This window comes from Aquarana catesbeiana, linkage group LG05 (genome assembly GCF_042186555.1).
Source record: "Aquarana catesbeiana isolate 2022-GZ linkage group LG05, ASM4218655v1, whole genome shotgun sequence".
In the NCBI taxonomy this organism is placed as follows: domain Eukaryota; kingdom Metazoa; phylum Chordata; class Amphibia; order Anura; family Ranidae; genus Aquarana; species Aquarana catesbeiana.
In genome coordinates, this window is record NC_133328.1 from 462,126,465 (window position 1) to 462,146,663 (window position 20,199).

The window sequence follows — 20,199 nt, forward strand, 5'->3', positions numbered from 1 at the left end:
TAAGGGCGTACAAAAGTACCTCTACCATTTCACAAAAAAAGTGTCAAAAATGTTAAAAATGACAAGAGACAGTTTTTGACAATTCCTTTATTTAAAAGCATCTTCTTTCTTCTATCTTCCTTCTTCCTCCATCTTCTTCTTCTTCTGGTTCTTCTGGTTCTTCCTCCGGTGTTCTCATCTGGCATCTTCCTCTGCGGCGTCTTCTTCCCTTCTTCTTCTCGGGCTGCTCCGCATCCACCATGATGGGAGGCTCCCGCTGTGTGACGCTTCTCGTCTTCTGACGGTTCTTAAATAACGGAGGGGGGGCCACCCGGTGACCCTGCCCCCTCTGATGCACGGGGGCTTGACGGGGACTTCCTTGTGGCATTCCCCATGATGTCAGAGGGGGCGGGGTCAAATAGGTGACCCCGCCCCCTCTGACATCACGGGCAATGCCACAGGGAAGTCCCTGTCAAGTCCCCGTTCGTCAGAGGGGGGCGGGGTCACCGGGTGGCCCCCCTCTGTTATTTAAGAACCGTCAGAAGACGAGAAGCGTCCCATCATGGTGGATGTGGAGCGGCCCGAGAAGAAGAAGGGAAGAAGCCGCCGCGGAGGAAGATGCCGGACGAGAACACCGGAGGAAGAACCAGAAGAAGAAGAAGATGGAGGAAGAAACAGAAGGAAGATAGAAGATAGAAGAAAGAGGATTGAAGATAGAAGAAAGAAGAAGCATTTAAATAAAGGAATTGTCAAAAACTGTCTCTTGTCATTTTTAACATTTTTGACACTTTTTTTGTGAAATGGTAGGGGTACAAGTACCCCCTTACCATTTCACACAGGGGGGAGGGCCGGGATCTGGGGGTCCCCTTGTTAAAGGGGGCTTCCAGATTCTGATAAGCCCCCTGCCCGCAGACCCCCACAATCACCGGGCAAGGGTTGTGGGGATGAGGCCCTTGTCCCCATCAACATGGGGACAAGGTGCTTTGGGGGGCTACCCCAAAGCACCCTCCCAATGTTGAGGGCATGTGGTCTGGTACGGTTCAGGAGGGGGGGTTCTCTCTCATCCCCCACTCTTTTCCTGCGGCCTGCCAGGTTGCGTGCTCGGATAAGGGTCTGGTAAGGATTTTTGGGGGGACCCCACGCCATATTTTTTTTAATTTTGGTGCGGGGTTCCCCTTAAAATCCATACCAGACCTGAAGAGTCTGGTATAGATTTTGAGGTGGACCCCATGCCATTTTTTTTTCTAATTTTGCCGGGGTTCCCCTTAATATCCATACCAGACCTGAAGGGCCTGGTATGGAATTTAGGGGGACCCCCCCATGTCATTTTTTTTTAAATTTTGATTCGGGGTTCCCCTGTGGGGAATTCCCATGCTGTTTTTATCAATTAACTTTTATGTGTATTGTCGGACCGGCAATTCATCAATAGCCGCAAGTAGTTTTAAATTACTTTTTTTCCTTTGAAATGTAATTTTGCTGTCAGACTGTTCTAAACACGGGAAACATGTGCCCCTTTACAGGCATACTATAGACACCCCCCAGGTACAAAATTTAAAGGAATATTACACTTTTATTGTTTCACTTTAAGCATTATTAAAATCACTGCTCTTGAAAAAACGGACGTTTTTAAAACTTTTTTTTGCATTGATCCATGTCCCCTGGGGCAGGACCCAGGTCCCCAAACACTTTTTATGACAATACCATGCATATTAAGCCTTTGAAAAAAGCACTTTTGATTTCTCCCGTAGACTTTTAAAGGGTGTTCCGTGGCTTTCGAATTTGCCGCGAACACCCCGAATTGTTCACTGTTCGGCGAACTTGCGAACAGCCGATGTTCGAGTCGAACATGAGTTCGACTCGAACTCAAAGCTCATCCCTAGTCATCACGTTCGAATCAGTCAGACTTTGGTGTGATCGTGTGTAGGCATGTCCGTTTCGATGGAACTCCGTCGGAACTCCGAAAAGTCTGCTCGTGTGTACGCGGCATTAGAGTCTGCAAAAGACTTGAGAAAGGGGCAGTGGTTCACCTTCCAGCAGGACAATGACCCTAAACATAAAACCAGATCTACAGTTGAATGGTTTAGATCAAAGCCTATTCATGTTTTAGAATTTGTGGCAAGACTTGAAAATTGCTGTTCACAGACGCTCTCCATCCAATCTGACAGCTTTAGCTATTTTGCAAAGAACAATGGGCAAAAAAGCTGGCAGAGACATCCCTAAAAAGACTTGCAGCTATAATTGCAGTGAAAGGTGGTTCTACAAAGTATTGACTCAGGGGGGCTGAATGCAAATGCACACCACACTTTTCACATATTTATTGGTAAAAAAAATTGAAAACCATTTATCATTTTCCTTTCACTTCACAATTATGTACCACTTTGTGTTGGTCTATCACATAAAATCCCAATAAAATACATTTACGTTTTTGGTTGTAACATGACAAAATGTGGAAAATTTGAAGGGGTATGAATACTTTTTCAAGGCATTGTATCTCTGGTCTACGTTTACCTGCTAAGCAAATTCTAACACCACCCCCACCTGAATCTTTACAATTAAACTAACCAATATGATAACATATAACCCGTCCCTAAAGGCCCATTTACACTATTGCGGCACATTAGCACATGCACCTTGACAGTCTTTATGCTGTGTGTTAACTTGTGGTAAGGCAGCCCATTCATTTCAATGGGCTACCTAATACTTCAGAACACTTTAAAAAAGGTGTATATAGTATTTCTGGCAGCAGACAGCACTGTGCTGCAGCGCATGTGCCTCTGCAAGGTTCAGAATGACTGGGAACACAGAAACGCAGGCAACGTGCATTGCTACACATTGCAGCAACATGTGTTTTAATGCAACGGAATAGTGTAACTGGGCCTTAACATTTAAGGATGAGTAAATAGGAATCAAAGTGCCATTCTGTAATATTTAAGCACAAACACAAGTTTATTCCAATGATAACATTTTTGTAAAGGCAATGCATTTCAGTTGTTCTAACTTCACCTTCATTAGGGAATGAAAAAAGATTATATAGTGTATGTGAACTCAAAAATCAATCTAGAGTTCAATACTTTTTGCAGCTGGTTAAAACAGGAGTGCTTGAAACAGCAGCTGATATATTGCTGTGCACACTCATATAAAAAATGTCCACCTATAGATTGATTTTTGAGCCCGCATACATTGTTTAATTTTTTTGGTTTCAATATTTTTTATAAATTCTGAAAGGTATGACAGCTGCAGAGGCTTGACTACAATCTTCAGGGCCCCCGGTGAAAGAAACCATAAAGGGCCCTGCTGACACCCCCACGGTGGTGGAACGCCAGGGCTCAGTGTGACCTTTGCGACCCTGGTGGTTCCACCACTGGTGTCAATAGTGTTTTGATATTGTTATTTTATTTATTTACTATTTTTTACCATATTATTTTATTTATATATTTTTTGCAATTTAATTTTTTATTTTTTACAATTTTTTAGGAGCCCCGCTGGGGGGTTTTGGGGAAATATCAGGGGTCTAAACAGACCTCTAATGTTTCATCTTTAAGAAAGAGAAAGGCCTTAGCCTTAGCTGCACAGGAATAGAGTCAGAGTCAGTGATCAGTACAGATCGCAGACTCTATTCAGTAAGACAAGGAAGGAGCTGGTTAATGACACATTTACCGGTCCCTTCCCCACTCTCCATCCTGAAAGCATCCCCCACAGCAACTGGTGGGAGAGGGGAGGGGGGAACCCGGCAGCGAGCCTGACGGCATGTAGAGAAACTGATCCCCTCTGTTTTCCTGAAAGGCTGCAGGAGGAAAATGGAGGGGACCTGTTCCTCTATATGCTGCCCCTCCTATCCAGATGGCCTGGAGCATGAGGCCAGGTCGCAATTCTAACCCTTGTATGTACGCCCTTGGACAGCTGTGTTGTCTATGCAGCAGCAAAAATGTAATGCATACCACAAAGCATACAGGAACAATGGCACTAACGATAGAAAACAACAGTCTGGTGCTCAGGACCAATATGCAACATCACCTACAGGGGAAAACTTCAGCATATGTGGCTACATTGGTCTTGGGAAAGGGGGTGGAGATTGAGGAAAGAAAATAAGAGAGAGGAGAGGATAAGGAAGGGCAGAAGAGGCAGAAAAGGAAAGCGCAACAAAGCGAGAAGGGGAGAGAGAGAAGACCGTTTTTTTCCCCAGTCCTAACTAAGGAAGTGGAAGTGGAAGTTCCTAAAATGCATTGAATATGCAAATATGTTATCATTGGAATAACATTGCATTTGGACTTGAATATTATGGTGTGGTGTTTTAATTACAAAATACTCATCACTAGAACAACCTAAAGGGTTTGTGGAAGCCCAATGGTGTGTAGAAGCTGCTAGCCCAAGATCAGATTCTCTACATTGACACTTTTATCACATTGGTGATAGCAATAATACAGAGCATTCATTCAAATGATCTTCAGGATTTCAATGCCTCTTATCCACTTTTCTATACATCTAACACCAGGGGCGGACTGACCATTCAGGCACTCGGGCACTGCCCGAGGGCCCCATGCCACTAAGGGGCCCCATCAGGGTTGCCAGCCTCAATAAAACCAGGGACAGTATGTAAAAATGTGTGTTTTTTATAGCTGCCCCGCCTCTCCAGTACCTTTTCAGTGTGTGTATGCGTATTCTGTGTGTGTATATTGTGTGTCTTTGTGTGGATACTGTGTGTGTGTCTACTGTGTGGCCCCATAATCTATTGCCTGGGGGCCCCATGAGTTGTCAGTCCGCCCCTGTCTAACACTTAAGGAGACTGTCATGTTTATGAAGAAAGCAGCTATTTGGTAAAAAGCATAGGCACCCAGAAGTGTCTGTATATTTAACATTTAGCACTCATTCCCCTCTGCTACAGCTGAATATCATGCACTGAATATCAAGCACTTCCTGGTAATGTCAGAACTTGCCCCCCATCCTTGCCCCTTATATAGGCTGCCTTGTTGGTCAATATGAATGTGTGATAGGGAAGCTCTGTCACTACAAGGATGTGCTGGAGCTTTGCCAGTTCTGATTAGCCTGGCATTCAGCTGTAGCAGAGGAATGACAGCTCTAGGTGCCTGCACTTTATACCAAGTGAAGGAATGTCATCAGCACACCAAGGATTCCTCAGAAGGGTCCAAAGCTATATTCACATTGGTCACACAGTACACATACGGCAAAGTTTCAGAGCCACGCAGGGCCCCTTCGTCAGTGACCTAGCAAACGGGTCCTGCGTGGCTCCGAAACGTATATATAGCTTTGGACCCTTTTGAGGAATCCTTGGTGTGCTGATGACATTTCTTTACTTTGATTATCTACAGTTTCTAGCGGGTGGTCATTATAGCGCCTAGCATTACTACAGCCACTGTTAGGAACGTGTGCATGGGGAGTATTACATTGCACTTTATACCATTCACACTTTTTTTTTCATTTATTGAACAAGCTGCTTTAAACCTCAACGCATCCTTCACACATTAACCATTGACACTAATTGTGTCACTTAACCCCTAAAACGTTAACCACTCCTAACCCTTGACACTTATTTTGTCACTTAACCCCTAGAACATTAACCATAGTCTCGACACTTTTCCTTCTGACCATTTTCCCTAACGCTAATACAATCTAATTTCTAACCTAATCCCTTTCACTGAAAACTAATGATCCATTCTAAGAGATATGAATAGTCAAGTGATAATTGAACCCAGTGATTTCAAACAAAACCTGAACATTAGTTAAATATACATAGATAGGTCTAAATCCAACACCTTTATGGAGAAGAACATCGATGGAATTACAAAATAATTTTTTTAGTAAAATTTGCCTTCCATATTAATCTGTTCTCCATTTAATTTAAGATAAGTAAATATAAAAAATAAAGAGTATAGATACTGAAACCAATGTTTTATCAATACAGCCACAGAGTACACATGTATCTGTCTTTTCTTATCTACTGGTATTCCGGACTGTTGCAAGCTCTGGGCTATTTTACATATCAGAAATAGTATAACTGTATTACAAATAAAGGAAGTGGTGAGCAGTTGTGGACATACACAGGCACTGAGACGATTCTCCCAATCCCTAAATATATCCAAAATGCAGCGAAAGTAAAGATTCTTTCAAGAGACTTGGGATTTTTGGGGGAGATAATACGTCTATTTCCAGTAGGTATCAACAAGAGAAATAGTTAAAATATTATTTTTATTAGATTGCAGTAAAAAAGAAAGAGGTATACAAAACAGATATCAAAATATATGTAAAAGACCAGTATGACCATCCGGTATTATGTTCAAATTCCATTCATGCCTGTCAGCCAACATGTTTCGCAAACGTTCAATTGCTTCATCAGGGCATAGATCGGCATCATTGATTCTTTTAAACTATATAAACAACAGATAAGTACGCAGTTACGTGACGGTCATACACATTCAGGTACAGCAAAGAACATATGACATTTGGTCAAAATATTTAATCTAACAGTCTCACCTACTGGTACAAGTCTAAAACCAAATAGCACATGCTACCATTGCCAGATATCGTCCGATGTACCGACTGCTGCAAAAAATCCAAGGGTGCCACATCCCAACCGGATAATGCCAATAGAGGAACTGGACCGCACACTAGCCGAACAGGAATCTAGTATGTAAGAAGCAAGACGGGGAGATAGATAAGCCACTAAGCTACCCAGTCCAAAAGGATCATATATGTATTTAATCTATTCAATAAGGTAGTCAGTATATCATATAGTCCACCTCACTTAGCCACAGGTAAGGTTAGTATTGATTACAAACTGTATTACACTAGCAAGCTTAGAGGTGGGGGTCTAATTTAATATGCACTAATACAGAGCCAGAGGCCCTATGACATGGCGTGATTGATCATATCAGAAGATTAACAAGCAACCCGCCCATGATTCTGCTTATAAACGAATACATATTCTCCATCCCCCAAAGGTAAATGAAGGAGATAACACATAAAGACACCCAGATATAGTCAGAGAGGTACCTACTTAGTGATAGTGAAGATTAGGTGTGGAAATTTACCTGTAAGGCTCAGAAATAGGGGCTCCTCAATCACAAGGAATCGTCCTGTCAGCATAGACGGGTCAGGGCCGGCTGCGTCTGTAAACACAGCGGCGCCTCCATCTTTTATATGGTCCCACCGGAAGTGAAAAGGTCAGTGATGACCTCCGGCATCACTTCCGGTCCGGACGTCCCCGCACATGACGCGCGCGCACTACGCCAAGCGTCACCACCATTGGCGGATGCGCGCGCACTGCCCACACAAGAGTGACGCAGTGAGGGCATATGGAGCGGACATAGAAAGCTCCGCCCCATTGCGCGGGGACGTCCGAGTCCCCCTATCTAAGGCAATAGCAACAGTACGGCACCGGACTCGTCCAGTATGTAGGGTGCTTAGTTATTGTATAGTCCCGCAAATTACTATATGCATTTCTATTTTGAAAAGTACTGAGGGTATAGAGCATTGGGTATCTTAATATATTAAGCATAATAATAACCCATGCAGGGATCTTTCCCCTCAAGACCAAACAGGTATGCATGAGTAAAAATCTGGCAGCCATTTATACTTGGTATTTAAACATGATAACTCATGCAGGGATCCTTCCCCTCAAGACCAAACAGGTATACATGAGTGAAATTATGGCAGCCATTTAATTGACAAAGTGGAAAAGTAGAAAACAAACAAAAAAAAAAAAGAGAGAAAAAGGAGAAAGGAGTCCCAACTGAGGCTAGCAGCTTATTATTACAGAAATGATTTATAAGAGAGTGCTGTATTGAGGCCTGGTGGATGAGTGGCCTGCTGGCCAAAAATCCATCTCGCCTCCCTCTGGAGTATCCGTTTGTCTACATCTCCTCCCCTCTCAGAGTCAGATATGACCTCTAGAGCAAAGAAGGAGATATAGCTAGGATCAAATCTCTAAATCCAACACCTTTATGGAGAAGAACATCGATGAAATTATAAAATCATTTTTTTAGTAAAATTTGCCTTCCATATTAATCTGTTCTCCATTTAATTTAAGATAAGTAAATATAAAAAATAAAGAGTAGAGATACTGAAACCAATGTTTTATCAATACAGCCACAGAGTACACATGTATCTGTCTTTTCTTATCTACTGGTATTCCGGACTGTTGCAAGCTCTGGGCTATTTTACATATCAGAAATAGTATAACTGTATTACAATCTGTGCTCAAAAATGTAGAACCGTTAGATTGTAGAGATGTTTCAAGGTTTTAAATGTTGTAAACATGTCAGTAATATTACTTGTTGCTTTTCAGTCAGATTAGCTGATCCTACAGCCTTGAAAGTATCTCTTCCCCTTCCTCTCTTCCCTTTGTGGGGGAGGGTATCGTTAATTTCATACTAAACATATGGTAATTGGGTTATTGCCGGCAGAGACTTCAGTTATGTTTAGTTTGTATTACAAATAAGAAATAGGACCGTCTGAATCACAAATGGGAAAATGTTTGCTTATTTTATTCCAATCTGTAGAGCAATGCATCATCAGGGCGTGTTTTCCAGTGTTTTTCCTGTGTGCCCTGTCTCCTTTCCTAATGGGTTCAATGATCAAAAGGAGACGGCATCATGGAAAACATTATAGTAACTTAAACAGATGCAAATAGTTTTTCTTCAATTGTATTTATTATTTTTAGTAACAACAAGCGTCAGTTACAGAGAATGATAATTAACATATGTAACAGGGTATATATAGAGAAATATTGAATAGCTTATAGCAGGTTTATCTGGTGAGAGGGCCATTATGATTCACTTTCAGCTGAATTGTCACATGCATTGGTCTACAGGGGGAGACGGCCCAATGAGAAGAGCCATGAAGCCTACTAGGTGTCTAGTGGGCGTCTCCTTGTTACCGTGACACTTCTATTGTGAGAATATCAGGTGAAATAAAAATAAAACATATATAAAACATATCAACCAATAAACAAAGTAGAAATGGAGGTTACGGGAATCCAATCTGGTAACAGTTATCTTTAATGCAGTATATTTTGGGGATTCTGCCCCGGCCTTGCAAGGGCTCCCTATGTGAGATCAGGGGGACCAAGACCTCCACTCATATACAGGCATGGTGTCCATGATAGTGTGGAAAATTTTCTCAATGAGCTGTATGGCCGCCAGACGTTGAAAAACCTGATCCCATGGGACCCCTGGGGTTCGCCAAAACAAAGCGATCGCCCAGTGGACCGCACTAAAGAGTGAATGGGCTAGTTTTTGTTCAGGGGGGGGAGGATACAGGAATTTCTGCGAAGAATAAGCACATCTGATGTGTCAGAGTTGTCAGTACACCTGTGATCTCTGCCACTTTGGAGGCTACTTTTTGTCATATGTCTCTCAGTGCTTCACAACTCCAAAAAATATGTAGGTGAGTCCCCTTTTCGGTGCAACCTCTGAAGCAGTTTTCGGAAACAGTGGGGAAAATTTTATGTAGCTTAGAAGGTGTATAGTACCATCTCGTATGTAATTTCACCACTGTCTCCTTTACCGCCACAGAGTTTGTGCATTTATGCATATTAGTGATCCTGTCAGACCACTCCTCTGGGGAAGATACCAGACCAGTCATTTAGAAGTTTTAAATGAATGCTTATGTATGATATGCATAACAAGACAGTATAAATATACAGGGTATGGTGTGAGAATGGACTCAAGTAATTCAAAAGCTTTGCAATCAAATCAGTAAATCTGTTCATTCCATCACATATGGCAATCATGGGTTAGTCCTCATTTTAGGAAAGTGGGCAAAGCCATGTAAATCAGTGCTTTACAACTCATCAGTGTTAATTTTGGCATCACATTTCGATTTAGTTTTATTCATAGTCTTTTGACTAAAAATGCCATTTTAGTTTTAGTCATATTTTAGTCATCTGAATTGTTTGTTTTAGTCGTATTTTAGTCAACTAAAATCTTCAGTACATTTTAGTTGACTAAAATGATTTTAGTCGACTAAAATCGAATGGGTTTCGTTAAATTGTAATGCATTATTTAAACAATTTCCAAACTCATTATATACTCCTGGAGTACAAAAAATAAATAAATAACAGGATGAGAGAGCCCTTAGGAGGAGGGAGAAATTGTGCCTTTATTGTGGCCAGGCAGATCACTTTTTGAAGTCTTGTCCTACCCGTCCAGGGAACACCCGAACCTTGAGATCCTGTCACCGACAGACCTTAGGTGGCGTTGTTTCGTCCCCAGTTATCCAGAAGGATAAGCCCCTGGTTTTGATTACCCTTTCTTGGGCTGAGTCGTCCGTCGAGATACAGGCTCTAATTGACTCCACATCGGTCGTATGATTGCGCAATAGACATTCAACCTGGTGCCATACCCCCCTTTACCCTTTGTCAGTCTTGGAGGATAAGGCCATGGAGGAGTATGTTGCAGACGCACTTTCTCGAGGTTTCATCCACAAATCCTCGTCTCCTGCTGGTGCTGGTTTCTTCTTTGTGAAGAAGAAGAGTGGTGAACTGAGACCTTGTATTGATTACAGGGATCTCAATCGTTTCACGATCAAGAATGCCTATCCGATTCCGTTGATTACGGAGTTATTTGACCGCCTCAAGGGAGCAACGGTTTTTACGAAGCTTGATTTGAGAGGGGCATACAATCTCATGAGGATTAAGGAGGGAGACGAGTGGAAAACTGTATTTAATACCAGAACAGGCCATTATGAGTACCTCGTAATGCCTTTTGGCCTTTGTAATGCCCTGGCAGTTTTCCAGGAATTTATTAACAATGTACTCTTTTTCTTTTTTAACTTCATTTGTTGCAGTTATTTGTGGTGGTTTATCTTGAGGATTTCCTCATATTTTCCAAGTCCCTGGAGAGCCACCATACAGATGTCTCTCGTGTGCTTCAGAAACTAAGAGAGAACAATCTCTATTGTAAATTGGAGAAGTACGAATTCCATCATGAACAGGTTAGGTTTCCACTGCTGGTTTTTCGATGGACCCAGAGAAACTTTCACCAGTCCTACAGTGGCCCCGACCTGTGAGTTTACGTCCTCTGCAGAGTTTTCTTGGTTTTGACAACTGTTATCGGAAGTTTATTCCTAACATCTCGTCTCTGGTAAAGCCCCTGACTGATATGACCAGAAAGGACGGTAACCCACAGAGTTGGTCTCCGAAGTCCTTTAAGGCCTTTGAGAGTCTCAAGGCTGCCTTTGTTTCTGCTCCTGTGTTGGCACATTCTGATCCTACCTTACCTTTTATCCTTGAGGTTGATGCTTCTGAGACTAGAGTTGGGCCCTTCTGTCTCAACGTCCTACCTCTGAGAGCGCTATGCATCCTTGTGGCTACTTTTCCAACAAATTGTCACCTGCAGAGTGCAATTACGAGATTGGTGACAGAGAGCTGTTAGCGATCATTTTAGCCCTGAAAGAATGGAGACATCTCCTCGAAAGTACCACTGTGCCGGTTCTCATTCTTACTGACCATAAAAATATCACATTCTTGTCTGAGGCTAAACGCCTCTCTCCCAGAAGGGCGCGATGGGCTCTTTTCTTGTCTAGTCTCAAATACATTGTCTCATTCTTACTCGGTACTAAGAATATAAGGGCTGACACTTTGTCACGACAATTTTCCTCCACTTCGAAGATGGAGTCGGTTCTGGTTCCTGTGATTCCTCCTGATCGTATTCTGGATACAGTTCGCACCAGTCTCACTTCTCCTTTGGGTGACAAAATTCTTGCTGCTCAGGTCCATGCTTCTCCTGAGAAACCTTGTGACTGCTGCTTTGTCCCAGAGAGTATCCGTACTGCCGTGCTCCAGACTTACCATTCTCCCAAGGCTGCTGGCCACCCTGGGAAGAATCAACTCTTTTGGGCCATTTCCCAACAATTCTGGTGGCCTAGTCTATATGCTGAGGTAACCGCCTTCATAGCTGCCTGTTCAGTGTGTGCTCGGAGTAACACTCCACAACACCTTCCAGTGGGCCTCCTACAACCCATACCCAATGGAGAGAGGCCCTGAACCCACCTGTCTATGGATTTCATTGTGGAGTTACCCAACTCCCAGGGCAACACAGTTATCCTTATGGTGGTTGACCTGTTCTCGAAAATATCCCATTGTATTCCTTCTAAGGAACTGGCTTCCATCTTTGCTCGGGAGATCTTTCACTAACATGGGCTACTAAAGGTGATTGTCTCAGACAGGGGGTAGTCAGTTTGTGTCCCGGTTCTGGCGAGCCATTTGTGCACAGTTGGGAATTCAGCTTGCTTTCTCCTCCGCGTATCACCCGCTGTCTAATGGGCCCCATTGCCCACAGAACGAGCCAATCAATCCTTGGAGCAATTCCTACGTTGCTATATTTCTGACCACCATAACAACTGGTCAAACCTTTTACCATGGGCGGAGTTTGATCACAATAGTGCCTTGAATTCTGCTTCCCATTTATGGCGAACTATGGTTTCCAACCTTCCATGTTGCCTGACTCATTTGTTCCGCAGAGTATTCCTGCATTAGAGGAGCATCTCCGTGGTCTTCGTTCCACTTGGGCACAAGTCCAGGAGGCTTTGCGACATGCTAATGAGAGGTACAGACTCCATGCTGACTGCAGACGCCTGCCTGCGCCTTCCTACCAGGTTGGGTACAGGGTCTGGCTGTCATCTCGCAACCTCCGACTTTGTGTTCCCTCTCTGAAGTTTGCACCTTGGTGTATTGGGCCTTTCCGTATTCTTCGCTTGATTAACCCAGTGGCTTTCACATTAGATCTTCCTCCTAATATGCGTATTTCAATTGTATTTCATGTCTCCTTATTAAAACCTTTGGTCTGCAACTGCTTTACCACCTCAGTGCCTCGTCCTCACCCTGTACAGGTTGGGAACCATGAGGAGTATGAAGTGCAGTCCATTGTTGAATCCTGTAGGTTCCACGGGCTCATGCAGTACCTGGTGCATTGGAAAGGGTACGGTCCGGAGGAATGTTCTTAGGTCTCATCCTCGGACGTACATTCCCCAGTCCTCCTCTGTGATTTCCATAGACATTTTCCCCTCAAGCCTGGGGGTCCTCCAAGGGGGATTTGTCATTGAGGAGGGGGTACTGTCAGGGCTGGGCTCAGCCATTCCTTCTCAAAGCTGGCTGCTCAGCTGTCGGATAATTGCCAGCTCCTATCTCTCCACAGTGACTCACCTGTTGATGATATCCTGCTCGTCAGTCCTGCCTACTTAAGCCGTCCAGTCCAGATGATCTCTGCCTTCGCCTTGGTCACATCTCTAGAGACGCTCTCCTGTGTTCCTGTTAAAGACTAGCTTGGCTGACATTCCTTCTGGCTCCAGATCCTGCTTGCTGTTCTACTACGATCATCTCTGGCTCCCTGACATTTTGGCTTGTCTGACTATCCATTCTGGTTCCTGAACTCTGGCTATGTTTTGACTACGTTTAGCTTTTTTTTATTATTATTAAACAAGTGTGATTTAACTGTACTTCTGTCTCAGTCTGATTCATGGTTTCTGACAGTAGGCGAAGGCAATGAATTCAGAAGATACAGTCAATCCACTTGTTGGTAATATTTTTTTTCAGATTGGATGAGCAGGATCAACGCATGGATCAGTTTGCCATGGTGTTACAAATGCTACTGAGTCGCACGGCTCAGCTGGAATCTCCCACTGTGGCTGCTTTGGTACAACCTGTGTTGCAGGCCGTCCTGGTTCCTGAACTCTGGCTATGTTTTGACTACGTTTACTCTGTTTACCTTTTTTTATTATTATTAAACAAGTGTGATTTAACTGTACTTCTGTCTCAGTCTGATTCATGGTTTCTGACACTATAAACCTGTAAATGTGCTCATAGCTTGTGGTAAAGAGGTCATACTTGCCCTGGTGGATCCATCTCTAAAGGAATAGAGTTTTAGAAGCTGAAAACCTTAGTAGCTGTTTTGCATAGAATGCATTAGCTCAGTATGTGTGTGTTATTTCACATTGAAGGCATTTTCTAAGAGAATTATTGCTGTTTGACAAAGCCTCAGGCATTTTGTGAAATTAGATTTCAGACTTCAATAACCTGAGGCAGAGCCTGAAGCCTAATCACTCCGTATAACAAGGTCACAGAGCCACAGGCTTATTCTTTATTCTGTGTATCTATGGCCCTGTATATTGTGCTGCCGCAGACTGTTCAATTCCTGCCACGGTCATTTTCACATGCATATTGTATATTTCTATTTCATCACATGAATTGCTGCTCTTTGAAGTCCTCCTGCTTTATATGTCAAATATCCAATTCAAGGGGGAGGGAATAAAAGTATTACTATTATCCTCGCCTTATATACTTCCAACAATTAGAATTATTAGAAATATCCATTATCTTAATAACTGAAGTGGTAAATATCCTTTGTATTGAATTTTCTAGAGCTTTTATGCCACACTTTCACTTTTGTATTATTGGCACTTGTTAGGATTTTAGAATTAGTTTAGAAGGTTTATGGGCTTGTAGCATCGATCCGAGCTGCAGCTGCCCTGTGCTGGCTCTACATTATTAGAGATTTAGTGAATGCTGGGTCCTGGGTTTAAGCCCTATTTAAGCTTGATCTTTGGCTTTTTTTGCACTCTGTAAAGGCCAGCAATAAAGAGAACCTATTGCTTTGCCCTGCATAGTCAAAGCACAAAGTCAATTTATTGTATGAACCTTTTCACATTGAAATATATTTTTTTCTTTTTTTTTTTCTTTTTTTATGCCACCTAGCCATTTTTTGCTTTAATGCTGGTAAACGGCCATGTTGAATTACACATTAATCCTGTGGATGGAGCAAGCACAAGAAAAACAGTCATCAGATCACCTACTGGGACCTATAGTGATGGCCAAGAACATTCCATTATTCTTCTTCGTAACAAAAGGTATCTGATTTTGCTTTTAAAGCAATTGCAATGAGATTGTTTAATTAAGACAAAATCCTATCTGGGTATGTATATACATAGGTTGTTTTATAACTTACAAAACAATACATTTTTGATTTAGGATCATTATACTCAGTACCAGCCAAAATGTATGTGAAAATTTTGTGTAGGTTTTGTTCAGCTGTAAACTTACATAAGGGATATGTTGCTATAATGTTGTATTATGCATTAACTTGATGTGCTAAAGCAGTGGTTTCCAAACTGTGACCCGGGGGGGGGGACAGATGTAGCCCTTTGCTTGCCTTTACATGGCCTTTGGGGCATTATTCCACCAACTGACTCCAATGGTTGGGCACCATTACCCCTGCTGACACCATCAATTGGGCACTATTCTTCCAGTTGATACCAACAATGGGACACCATTTCTCTATTCCTCCCAATAAAACCAATGATGGGACACTATTCCTACCACTGACACCGGGGCATTTTCAATTCCTACTGACCACAGTCCAGCCCCCCTAAAGCCTGAAGGACTGTAAACTGTCCCTTTGCTTAGTACGTTTGGAGACCACTGTGCTAAAAGAAGTCTTCCTTGCTGCGAAGGCCAGTTTGGCTTTAAAGCTGTGCCACCCTGTACTGACCATTACTGACATCTGATTATTTACAGTACAACTAACATACCATATTTATTTTCTAGACTGGTGAGTGTGCAGGTTGATGAAGGGAAACCAGCAGAAGTGAAACTCAATGGTCCTTCTGTGGATACGGCTGCCATAAATGCTTCTAGCTTTTTCATTGGTGGAGTGCCTGGCAAAATGGGTGCCACTATGCTCAGGACAAGTCAATCTTTCTACGGATGCATTCAGAATTTGATTTTAAATATGGAGTAAGTTTGATACTGCATTCTGTAAGGGTTTCCTTATTGCAATTAGATATCTGATGCAGAAATGTGTTTAAAGTGGACCTATCATGCAAAGCTTAAAAGATGAATTCTAGATTCAGTCAATAATGTATGACCATATGTGCATATACCATATGTACATATGCACATTTGAACATATTTGCAGCATTGGCATGCATGGTCAGTTATTATTGGCTGAATGTTTGTACCTACTGTGATCTGCCAAGTCCTTAATTTGCAAATCAGCGTCACTAGAAACCCAGACACCCATAATTATGATTTGGGAACTTTTTTAGTCACGGTAGTTGATTTACTAAAGGCAAATAGACTGTTTATTTTACAAGGCAAATTTTCCCAGAGCTTAGTGAATGAGGTAAAGCTTGACTGACTTCCATCATCCAATCATGTGCATGCAAAAATTATGTTTTTTTGTTTTGTTTTTTTCCTTGTACTTGATTGTATTTTCACCACATTCAACTCTGGAGAAAATTCCCTTGTAAAATGAACAGCCTATTTGCTTTTAGTAAATCGACCCCATGGCTTCTCTCAGGGGTGAAGAAGGAAGGGAAATATGCAAATTTCCAACATCATAAGGAAACGTCTTATGTCTGTAGGTGCTGAGGATTATTATTTCTGCCATATGTTTCATCTAGCTGAATGTTTGTATTTTCATGTTATGTGAACCCAAAAAAGTTAGTTTTTTTTTAATTTTTGGTTGATTGTTTCTCTTAAAATGCAGCGTGAGTGGGTTAGGGTGACAGATTAGATATAACACTGTTTCCTGGCTATTTTGGGTAAAAAAATATGCACCTTTTAGTAAATGTTACAAATACCCTTTAACCACTTGATCTCCCTGGAATATTTACCCCCTTTCATGACCAGGCCATTTTTTGCTATACAGAAAATAGGTTAAACTGTTTAGACCAGGATCTACAAATAGATTAAACTGTTTAGACCAGGATCTAAAAATAGATCAAACTGTTTAGACCAGGATCTAAAAATAAATCAATGATCTAAAAATAGATTGAACTATTTAGACCAGGATCTAAAAATAGATCGAACTGTTTAGACCAGGATCTAAAAAAAAAACAATGATCTAAAAATAGATTGAACTGTTTAGACCAGAATCTAAAAACAGATTGAGGATCTAAAAATAGATTGAGAATCTAAAAATAGGTTGAACTGTTTAGACCAAGATCTAAAAATAGATTGAGGATCTAAAAATAGGTTGAACTGTTTAGACCAGGATTTAAAAATAGATTGAGGATCTACAAATAGATCGAATTGTTTAGACCAGTATCTAAAAATAGATTGAGGATCTAAAAATAGATTGAACTATTTAGGACAGGATCTAAAAATAGACTGAACTGTTTAGTCCAGGATCTAAAAATAGATTGAACCGTTTAGGACAGGATCTAAAAATAGATCGAAGATCTAAAAATAGATCGCACTGTTTAGACCAGGAAATTTTGAAACAAGAATCAAAACTATATTTTTTACTTTCTGCTATAAAACATATCCAATAAAAAAAATATCAAATTTCTTCATCATTTTAGGCCAATAGGTATCCTGCTACATATTTTTGGTAAAAAAAAAATCCCAATAAGCGTATAATGATTGGTTTGCGCAAAAGTTATAGTGTCTACAAACTATGGGGTATTTTTATTATCCCATGCGATATTGTGGTACACACTCTGATACTAACTGACACTTTTGACACTTTTTGGGAACCAATGACACTAGTACAATGATCAGGGCTAAAAATATGCACTGTACTAATGACACTGGCTGGGAAGGGGTTAACATCAGGGGCGATCAAAGGGTTAACTGTGTGCTTAATCATTGTTTATGTGAACTGTGGGCGGTGCTTTTACTAGGGGAAGAAATGAAATGTATTCCCTGCTTTTCAGGGACACAAACTCCATCCCTTCCTCCCTGTCAGAGCACCAATCTGAATTTTTTACTTAGGCAGATCACAGTTCTGTGTCTCTGCCTGAAGATCGGCGGGTGATGGCAGACATTGAATACCCGGTACTCGCCTATCAGCTTCCACTGTGTGTAATTCGCACACCCTGCCCAGAAGTGTGGGATCGCGTATATATACTTGATCCAGCACACAGCTACCGTTAGGATAACACCCAAATTAGCACCCCAAAGGGAGGTGTTTGGCCCATCTCTACCTCGCAGTAACACATTTTCTGTCCCTGGGTGGCTACATTGACTTCTCCACTGTATCTATGGAGGGAGCCATATTTACCACCCAGGCTGGACTTCAAACATGTCCCCCTATGTTCATCTCAATTACAATTACATTTTTGTTTTTGGGTTTTATATCCTTTAAAGCAGTAGAAAACCCATCTGAAGCACTTGTAATAAAGCTTACTTGTAGGTACAAGGAATATCTCCTAAATGTGTACAGTTTAGGAGCTATTCTCTGTTTCTTCAGCTGGTGATGTCTCTGGCGCATGAATTTTGAAGGGATGGCATACTCATGCCACCCCTTCAGAGCTCTATGCCACAGCCCTGACTCCCAAGCACGCACGGGTATTAAGTCATCTCGGGTTAGCCATTCAAACTGCCAGAGCTTGCGAACCTGGAAGAAAGACCGGGTGAAAATTGAAGCCCTGTCAGCAGCAGCGCTGAAGGGCTCTGTTTTCTGGTACGTTTTTTGTAGTGTGCTAGTATGCAATGCATACTAGCACATTATTATATTATTATGCAGGAAGTTTTTAATTGGTGAAAGTTTACTATGGTTTTAAGGGAAAAGTCAGCTGTAGATTCCTGTAATTGTTTCTCCTTTGTGAACTGCCAATGGAAGGAGCTATGACACTGGGCTACATTAACCAATGACCTTGAAGTGTCTTTGACCAAGTTATATTCCAGTCAAAGGACTGTGGTACATGCTGAGAAATTTTCCATACCCTATTATGACTCTTAGACACAGCGAGAATACTTTTAGTCACCAGATTGTCTATTCACACTGCTGCAAACGTTCAGGAAAATGTATATTGTATATATCTTCACGCTGTGAACCCAGCAAGCTTGTTAAGGTGGATGCAGGAGGAATTCTATTGCTGTAACAAACAGTAACTGTACAACGTCTTCAGTAATATGCCGTGTCGCTTCAGTCATAGTTGCTCTTGTAGTAATCTAAATATTAATCGTTATTTCAATTATCACATTTATTAGGCAATTGGATTTCACTATGGTTATTAAGTATGAAAAAGTACAAATGGATAGCTGTATGCTAACGGAGAAGCCTGCGGTCAACAATGAGGAACCAGACGCACAACCGACAGTAATACCGCCCGTCACGGAAAGGAAATTATCTCTGACCACAGCCATACAGAAATCCTATGTCACTAAGGTAAGCAAAGGATGTTTACGTGGACAAGGCCCTTTACTGCAAGCAGCAAGATTTGTTACTGAGCAGACAGTATGGTTTGCAATCCCTATTTTATGCAAGGTTTACTTATTTACATAGAACATTTTTATTGATGTGAGACGTATCTCCTGGGTAAAGGATAGTAGAACACCAGTCCCATTGCTGCTTCCATTACATGGTGGACTGGAGGCAAATTAGTGAAAATAGAATTATTCCCATCAGTTTTAGGTTAGAACTGTTTTGTGCCAATCATGTGATCAAGAAAAGATCCATGTGCATGGTATTATTGAGCAGATGACATTAAATTCTGTTATGCTGTGTTTCCATGTGATCTGTGCTACTGGGTCTTGATTAAAACCTATAGATTTAAAGGGCAGCTCCACCTTCATGGAAAAAAAATATAGCAAATAAAAAAATAATATAGCATATACACTCACCGCTAGTACTGGGTTGGATCCCCTTTTGATTTCAGAACTGTCTTAATTCTTCGTGGCCTAGATTAAAAAACAACATTCCTCAGAGAGTTTGGTCCATATTGACATGATAGCATCACACAGTTGCTGCTGATTTGTCGGCTGCACATCCATGATGCGAATCTCCCGTTCCACCACATCCCAAAGGTGTTCTATTGGATTGAGATCTGGATACTGTGGAGGCCATTGGAGTACAGTGAACTCATTGTCATGTTCAAGAAACCAGTTTGAGATGATTTGAGCTTTGTGACATGGTGCATTATCCTGCTGGAAGTAGCCATCAGAAGATGGGGACACTGTAGTCATAAAGGGATGGACATGGTCAGCAACAATACTCAGGTAGGCCGTGGCGTTTAAATGATGCTCAATTGGTAGTAGGGGGCCCAAAATGTGCCAATAAAATAACCCCCACACCATTACACCACCAGCCTGAACCGTTGATACAAGGCAGGATGGATCCATGCTTTCATGTTGTTTTCGCCAAATTCTTTCCCTACCATCTGCATTTCATAGCTGAAATTGTGACTCATCCGACGAGGCAATGTTTTTCCAATCTTCTATTGTACAATTTTGTTGAGCTTGTGCGAATTGTAACATAGACA

The 20,199-nt window shown here is 41.7% G+C and overlaps 1 protein-coding gene across 1 annotated transcript in view; it reads left to right on the forward strand.

Annotated features, from left to right (window-relative positions):
* Positions 1-20,199, forward strand: part of LAMA1 (laminin subunit alpha 1) — a 235,980-nt gene that overhangs the window by 203,126 nt on the left and 12,655 nt on the right. Inside the window, exons 54-56 of the mRNA XM_073631377.1 lie at positions 14,687-14,838; positions 15,536-15,724; positions 18,929-19,106. Of these exons, the coding sequence (XP_073487478.1) occupies positions 14,687-14,838; positions 15,536-15,724; positions 18,929-19,106 (519 nt within the window). The remainder of the gene's footprint in view (positions 1-14,686; positions 14,839-15,535; positions 15,725-18,928; positions 19,107-20,199) is intronic.